This window comes from Prosopis cineraria, unplaced genomic scaffold (assembly GCF_029017545.1).
Source record: "Prosopis cineraria cultivar Desert tree isolate PC_DT_omini unplaced genomic scaffold, ASM2901754v1 PC3, whole genome shotgun sequence".
Classification (NCBI taxonomy): domain Eukaryota; kingdom Viridiplantae; phylum Streptophyta; class Magnoliopsida; order Fabales; family Fabaceae; genus Prosopis; species Prosopis cineraria.
The window spans coordinates 37,542,035-37,550,499 of NW_026555334.1; the positions used below are offsets into that span (position 1 = coordinate 37,542,035).

Below are 8,465 nucleotides of genomic sequence, written 5' to 3' on the forward strand. Positions count from 1 at the left end.
GGATCCTCTTCATTTTGTCAAAGCTAATTATTAAACTCTTTCGATCATGTTTGGATTTAGTTTTTCCTTATCCCTCTGCGCCCACAAATGCTATTCCCAAGGTATGCATGTGTCTACATGTTTTTAAATGGGTAGGCAGCCAGACAGGTTATTTTTCTAACCTTTATAAATTTAAAAGAGGCCCTTAAAATTTAATTTGAGGTTTAAAAAATAGAACTCATTGAAAAAATAAATAAATAATAAAAGGATGAGGGAATATACTATAATTTTTTTAGATTTCAAGAATAAATGTAAGTGGATGCACACATCAAGACAAACAAGTCGAACGTTCTTTTTTTTTTTTTTTAAATGTTCTATATCTCTTGCTTTACACCTCCCATTTGACTTTTGGACTCTTGGTTCATTATCTCACTAACTTCTTCCAGGGGCTTGTAAGTGTAAAGCCAAGCACATATCAGATAATAAATCAGATTTATAACCTGAATCCCACTAACTAGAAAGTAATAATAGTCCAATTTTCCCCTGTTTATATTCCTATCAGGAAGCCAATTACTTCCCTTCCCACTGTAGTCATGAACCAAAGACACCATCATGGTTCCTATATAACTCCCGATGGCTGTGGTTATGCAATACAGGGCTGAAGCACTGCTTTTCATACTCTCAGGAGACTGGTCGTACAGAAACTCCAAATGTCCTACAGACATGAAAACTTCAGCCACCCCATGAAGAAAGTATTGAGGTACCAACCAGAACACGCTGACGGGAATAGTAGCTTTTGGATCATCCAGTAAGTGGTACTTGAAAGCGACTGATTTTCTCTTCATTTCCACAAGTGCCGAAACCACTGTGCCTCCAATACTAACAACAAATCCCACTCCCATTCTCTGTAGGCACGTGATCCCGGAAGGGTTCCCTGTGAATCTACGAGCCAAGGGAACAAAGAGGCGTTCGTACAGAACAACACCGAACATCATGGTTAGCACACTGAAGATGGACATGGTGGCTGGTGGGATTTGGAATGAATGAGCGAGGTGGCGATTCATGGAGCGAGCTTGTAGGATCACAAAGCTATGAAGGTGTGATGAAGAGGCTACGAGCAATATGCCAGCCGCCCAAATGGGAAGCATTCTAATTATGCATTTTAGCTCCTCAACTCTATGCACAGTGGCTAATGTCCATAAGTTTAGAGGAGCATTCGCATCTCTGGCTCCCTCCTCTGTTACTATTGCTGCTTTATCCAACCACCTGCAGATATGGACCCGAGGAAATAAAAGTCAGACTTTGATATGTGGTGAAAGAACTGAACCAAGTTGTGGACTGACTTGTACTGATCAGAGTGAAGAAGCCTTCCGTGCAAGGAAATTTGAGCATCAAGCTGCTTATTTTGGTACAGAAGGTTGGAATCTTGGGGCAGAACCTGCTTCCTCTTGTGCATAGCAGCAACACTGACTTGAAGCAAGCGAAGCAGAGGACTCCCACTTGGTTTCTGAACCTTGTAAAGTGGTGAGCCTAACACAAAGGCGATAACAGAGATGAGCATGGCGATGGTTGGAATACCAAGCCCCCATGCCCAACCCATGTTGTCTTGGATGTAAACCACCACAGTGAGAGCACTTAAAGAAGCCAACGCCATGGCAAAGAAGTACCAGTTGAAGAGATTCCACTTCCTGGCTGCGACGCCTTTTCTGGACATGTCAAATTGGTCTGCAGAAAAAGGCACAACGCAAGGCCTAATACCTCCGGACCCAATTGATGTGAGAAGGAGAGACACATAGAGCACCCATAGTTGAGAAAACGAGGCTTCTTTGCAGTTCACTTGAGTTGGACATGGCGGGGGACGCAGAGATGGCAGTATCGCTGATACAGTAATACTAATTAAACCCTGTGTATGTATAGAAGAAGTTGATGATACTTGAATATATTTTATATGCGAATTTTAAACTGCATCTTAAAAGCCATAGACACTCCGAGTCTGACAGCAAGCAATGCAATAACAGTTATATGTGGTAGATTACTGAAAGAGAGAAACCAGTTGATAGATGAGAGAAGCGACGGTTATGGTCCAGAAGCGGCCAGCAAAAGAATCGGCAATGAAAGCACCGATGAGAGGGGTGAAGCTGGAAGCTCCGGAGAAGTTGGTGAGAGTGTTGGAGGCAGATACGAGAGGCATGTTCATCTCCTGGGTCAGGTAGCTTATCAGGTTCGCATGAAATCCTGCCGTAGCAAATCTGTCACACACTTCATTTGCTGCAAATCAAAAGTTAACCAGAAACGATAAATTCAGCTTCAGATCCATCACAGTGTAACTGGACAGGCGTCATGGGATCTATAATCAATTAGAAACAATGTTAGTTAAGACAATCTAAGACATCTAGTAATTCCCGTCCAGCGTCCCCACAGTAAAAATATTATCTTGAGATTTCTTGTCTTGGAAAGGGTAGCCATGAATGACTCCACGCCACAGCGTTTATTTGCGTATGGGAGCTGCTTTATCAGTTGGCAGTATTAAAAAAAAAAAAGTAGGAAAATAATGATGGAGCCAATTAGTGCTAAAACAAAGGCAAGAAGATCAAGAGTGGAAAATTCCAAAGATGAAGCAGTAAGATAATGCAGAGGAGAGATATATGGGTGGCATTGGCAAGGAATGAAAAGAGAGAAGAAGAGAAGGTAAAGAGGAGGAGACCGAGGATGAAAGGCAGAGTTCTGAGGCCTCCTCGTCTTTGTCGTCGCCGTCGACGGTGTTCGGTCTCTGCCTGAGCCGCAGTGTTGCTCTCCATCTCCATCTGCTTACTCCACGTACTGCGCTCCTCCTCTGGACATTGCCATATTGTCCCAAGGCCCTCTTTATGCACACGCGCTGAGATTATATGGTGGGCCTAAGGTCCCATTGTTGTAGATCTAGTGATTCCAACGAGCCACGGGACTCAATTCAGCCAGCTCATTTAGATTAAATTTAAAATATTTTATCTTTTCTAAAAAGTTTATACAAACAAGTTTGATCTTTTTAGATCTTAATCTTTTTAGGCCAAGTGTTGTTGAACTTGACTGAAATTAGCAACTTTATGTACATATGAAGCTAATCATTAAGTTTAATTTGAGATGAGCTTTTTTTGATTGAATTTAAAGTATCCTGACTTTTTAATATAACCAAACTCGATTTAATTTTTTCAGTTGAATTCAGATTAACCTATCAAACTTGATTCAAATTACCAACCTTACATTATTGTTTGCCTTTGAAACAAGTTTGGTAAATGTCTTCTTGACATTACATGTTTTATATTTTTAAAGGGTTAAAGTGTATAAAAGTTTTTTAAAATTTTTATCTCTTCCAAAGAAAAGGCACCTGGGTACATTCGTTTAGTTCTTACTAAAAATTTTATAATAGGGTAATTTAATTAAAGTTATTTTTAATATATAAAAAATTTTTCTTGATTATATGCGTTTAACTACCTAAGTTTTATTTAAAACACATCTATTTTACATATGTATATATGTTATATGTATTTGTATATTTAAATTAATCGAGTATCTTAAAAAAAATTTAAAATATATATATAAAAAATTTATATGTGGACCAAAACCAGGGTAGTTTCAATAAAATTGCAAAAATATTTGTGTCATGTAGTAGTACGTTCTTCATTCATATATAGGAGTATTTCAGGGGAAGATATGATTTCTAAGTTTAGAAACGTGGGGGGTTAATAATTAATTTTAGCATTGTTTTAAACTAGACGAGGTAGAATTGCAAGCCTAAGTGTGATGCACTGCTTCCTGTCCAAATTGTAAAATCAAATAAAATTAAAAAAAATTAATCATTTAATTCATGTAATTTTAATTCAATTGTAACATAATTTATAAATTTTGATTCATTGTAACTTCATTTTTATAATTATAATTCAGTTTTAAAACTTTAATTCTTATGATTCAGTCTATATAATTTTAACCATTTAAAAATATTGGTTCTCATATTTTAAAAAATAAAATCATGAATATTAAAACTATGTTAAAATTTTAATCTTCATAATCTTCAAGGAGATAAAAAGGGTTTAATAATTTAAAATATTAGTCCTAAATTTTAATATAATTTTAATATTTATAATTTATTTTTAAAATATATGAACTAATATTTTAAATGATTAAAACTATAAGTAATGGATTACAAGAGTTGAAGTTTATGATTAAATTATAATCAAGTTAAAACTATAAATATTAATTTATAATAAGTTAAAAATTTAAAAATTTGATTTTAATTGAGTCAAAATTACAATGATTAAGTGATTAATTTTTTCATAAAATTAATCAACTTCACCCTTCTCCAATAATATAGTTAGTGTTTTTAAATTTATAAAAGATGATTGACGTTCAATTATTTTTTTTTTTCTAAAATTTATCTAGGATCATTAATCTCTTCTAAAAAGTACTTTATAATAAGGATTGGGTGAAGTATTTTAGATCAATTAGAACTTAAAAACTTTATCTATAGCCTTTATTGTTGCTTTTGTAAATTGTATTGAATTACTGTTCTTTCTACTGTGTTTTTAATATTTTTTTGTAAATTATGCCTTTTTTTTTTAACTGCATCATCTATAATCTATTGTATTTACTGTTGGATGTTACCGACTTTTTCACTTTTTTTTAATTTTTTATTTGTCACTGATTGGATTTACAGTACCATGCGACTTTGTCACTTTTTTTTACAAATTTTTGTTTATCATTGGTGGTATTATAGGTCTATAGTACCACCTGATTTTTTACTTTTTTTAAAAAAAAATTATTTGTCACTGTCGGACTGACTTTTTCACTTTTTTTATTTTCATTTGTTATTTTTTTAAATGTGACACAGTATAAAAAGTACAAAATAATATGGGCCTTGTAGGAAAAGAAGTACATGTGGAACCTGAAAAAATAAATTATCAATATAAAATTTATAATTAAAAATGAGTAAAATATTTTATTTATTTGTATCTTAATTAATGATACATCTCTTTTATTTTTTGAAATTTATATGAACATTTCTTAGTATGGATTATCATAAAATACAAGCTTTTTTATTTTTAAGATTTTATTTTCATTCATCTAATTATTAATTAACTATTAAATCATGTATATTAGACCAAAAAACTCTTATTTGAATATAAATATTATCTAAAAATCACTTAAATTATCAAAAAATTAGTTTTTTATTATTTAAATGTATTTATTTTATAAATTTTTTAAAAAATAAATATATAAATTAGTCAAAAAAAATATGCAAAGGTGGAGGTCTACATTTATAAATGTGAGTGAGACCTGTAATTTAATTAATAAAATTTATTTATGTAGGACAAAAAACATTTGCAATATAAATTTTCATTTACAAATGTTAAAAGTTTAGATAAGATGAAAAAAATAATAAAATTTTTATATTTTAAAAGATTATATAGGATTCATAATAAAAATTAGAGGTAGGTATAAGATTTTTACTAATAAAGAGAAAATCAAATAAAATAATTTTTAATAACTTGGGGTAGTTAAATTAGACCACCTTAAATAAACTCAAAAGCTAAAAATGTTAAGAGTCAGGCTTGATTATAAATTTTTTATATCTTCAAATATTTTAAATTCAATATAAATTGAAAAGCTCTAAAATAATAAAGAGAATGTAAGATTTTAATAAATTAATTTTTAAACAATTAGGATAGTGGGGTTTAAAAAGTACGTGGGATCTACTATTAAAAATTGTGACTGAAGGTATACATTTATGAATGCGAGTGGGACCTATAATTTAATTAATAAAAATTATTTACGTAAAATGAAAACCATTTACCATACAAATTTTCATTTGTAAATGTTAAAATTTTAGATAAAGTATAAAAAAACAAAAAAAATATATTTTAAAAGATCATGTAGGATATATAGTAAAAATTAGAGGTGAAAATAAGATTCTTATTAAAAATAACAAGTATTAGACATATAATAAAATTTATATGGGATAACACGATTTAGATAAACATAATTTTTTATATATTTATTATTAACATGGATTAACAAATCAAAGTATTTTATATGACTATATATAGGACAATTTTTTATTTATATTCTTCAATTGCAATGGTATAAAAATGTATTATTCTATTATTTATATGTAAAAGTTAATTATGATTTAAACATTTATAGAAAATATTGATGTAGTTATGTGCCTCTAGTCTAAGCAAAATATATTATGGGCTACAAGTTAATTATGTAATGTTAATGAATTATCTTCTATGTATGCATAATCTTTTCTTAATAGTCATTATGTTACTTGTAATGCTTGTACATGTGATTGATAAATGGTATTAAAACACGAATTATATCATTTATTTGATTTACAACTATTATAATTATGATTTATAAATAATATTATCACATAAATTGTAACATAACTCATTATAATATATGTTTTATTTTTCTTAAGGCAATACATTGGGCAGCACATTTTAAAAAAGAACAAGTAGGATTATATTTCAAATTACAAGAGGTGAGAAAATTTAAAAAAATAATTATATTTTTTAGTATTTATACAAGTAACTTGTTGCAAAATAGAAGTTGTTCGTTATAGGTATCATCCTATTAAAATTTTAATCTCATACTTGCCAATTATGAAGATATTATAGGAAAAAAAGAAAAAGAAGTTATTCCTTAAATTTAAACTTATATGAGACAATACATTATAAAATAAAATAAGCAATTATTTATATTTTTAATATATACGAACAAAACAAATTTTTAAAATAAAAAAATTAAATTTTCATTTTTGCAAATTAATATATTACAGAGTAAAAGACACTAGCATTCCTTTGTTTTGTTAGAATTGTAAAGACTTCTTTTTCATTTTAAAAAATTATACTCTAGTCTCATCTTCAATATGATTAGGAATATTATGTTAAATATTATAAAATATTTGATTTATTATAAAATATGAGCAGCTTTCGGTGCAATGATTATGTATATAAATAATAATAAAAAAAAGGGGGAGAAGGGAAAGAAGAAATAATAAAAAAATGTGAGACCCATTGAATTTTTTATAAAAACTCACCTGTTTTCTTCATTTCTTCATTCTTTCCTTTGTGCGTGAGCTGAGACAGAGAGAGAGTCTGTGAGCCAAATTCGCCGGTGCTGGGTTTAAGGTAAGAATTTTTTAATAGGATATTTAGAGTGTGATTTTAAGCTTTTCAAGACTAAGTAAGTGTTCTAAAAAACTTTCTTAGTCTTCATTCCTCTTTGGTTTCTGATTTTATGGTGGTAGAAAATTTAGGATCTGGAAGATGGATGAATTTATGTTGAATAAATATGGTTTACGAGGTTGTTAGTAGTATAATAAATGTTCTAAGTATATAAATTTGTTGATAATCTTTGAATTTGTGGCTTATGAATCAAATTTTGACTAGATCTGAAAATATATGTTGATTTATTGAGGTTTTAGATGATTATTTGGTTGGGATGAAAAATGAATTATTATGGCTATAGGATTATGATTCTAAGCTAGAGACTCAATTTTAATTTTGGGTATTTTAGGTGAGAATTTATGAAATAAAAAGAAATTTTGATAATAGAAATTAGTTTAGAAGTTGATTTTTCGATTATTAATGTTTATTGATAAGTAAAAGAGGAGTTAAAAATTTAACTTAATAGTATTAACTCTAGATTTGTATTAAGATTGAAATTAAAAAATATATTATATTTTTAATTCTATTATTATAATTATTTTATAGTTTTAAAAATTGAAACTAATATTTATAAATAATATGTTATTTGTAGATTGTATTATTGGTGAAGATTATGGTGGGAGAGAATTGTAAGGAATAATTTATTGAAAAAGCCATGAGGTAACCATGCTTTTAATTTGTGATTAGTGTTACTTCATGTTAATTGGGTTATTATTGAGAAAATTATGAATTTTGTAATATTGTATAATTATACAATATTATTATGAATTTGTTTTGATTATTGTGGGAGGTGTTGGGAGACTTGCTATTGTTTTGTATTTATGTGCCACATGGTACGCCCCTATTGGAGCTCAATAGATGGCTTGTAAGGGTTCGGGCTAATCTACCTTTGGCCGGATAATTTAAACACCGAGTGAGGGCTACGGCTCGAGGTAATGGAGGGATATAAGGATGGTTGTTTGTGTGTATTATAATATTTCTTATATTTGTTAGAATTATAATATTTTTGGTTTCCATTTAGTAAGCACACACTTAACTGTTTGTACACACTATCATAAATTGGCTTTGGTTATTGGGACTTTTGAGTCTCATTATGTGGTTAATATTTTCAAGAGAAGAGCCACGAGTGACACGTGGAGGAGTCCCCAGGCTTAGTGGCATAGATCCACTGTCTCTTTTGGGTATTTGATTTATGATTATAATGTGTTATATTGTCAATATTAGGACTTTTTGTTTTTGACAATTATATGAATATATAAATGTAATTATGCCTTTCCA

At 29.7% G+C, this 8,465-nt stretch overlaps 1 protein-coding gene across 1 annotated transcript; it reads right to left on the minus strand.

Moving 5' to 3' along the window:
* Window positions 1-258: 258 nt before the first annotated feature.
* LOC129305012 (protein NRT1/ PTR FAMILY 3.1-like) lies at window positions 259-2,824 on the minus strand. Its single transcript, XM_054944910.1, has 4 exons — window positions 2,684-2,824; window positions 2,030-2,247; window positions 1,323-1,882; window positions 259-1,245 (listed from the first exon to the last, which is right to left on the minus strand). The coding sequence occupies exons 1-4, from the start codon at window positions 2,781-2,783 to the stop codon at window positions 354-356; spliced, it is 1,770 nt and encodes a 589-aa protein (XP_054800885.1). The 5' UTR covers window positions 2,784-2,824; the 3' UTR covers window positions 259-353.
* Window positions 2,825-8,465: the final 5,641 nt, after the last annotated feature.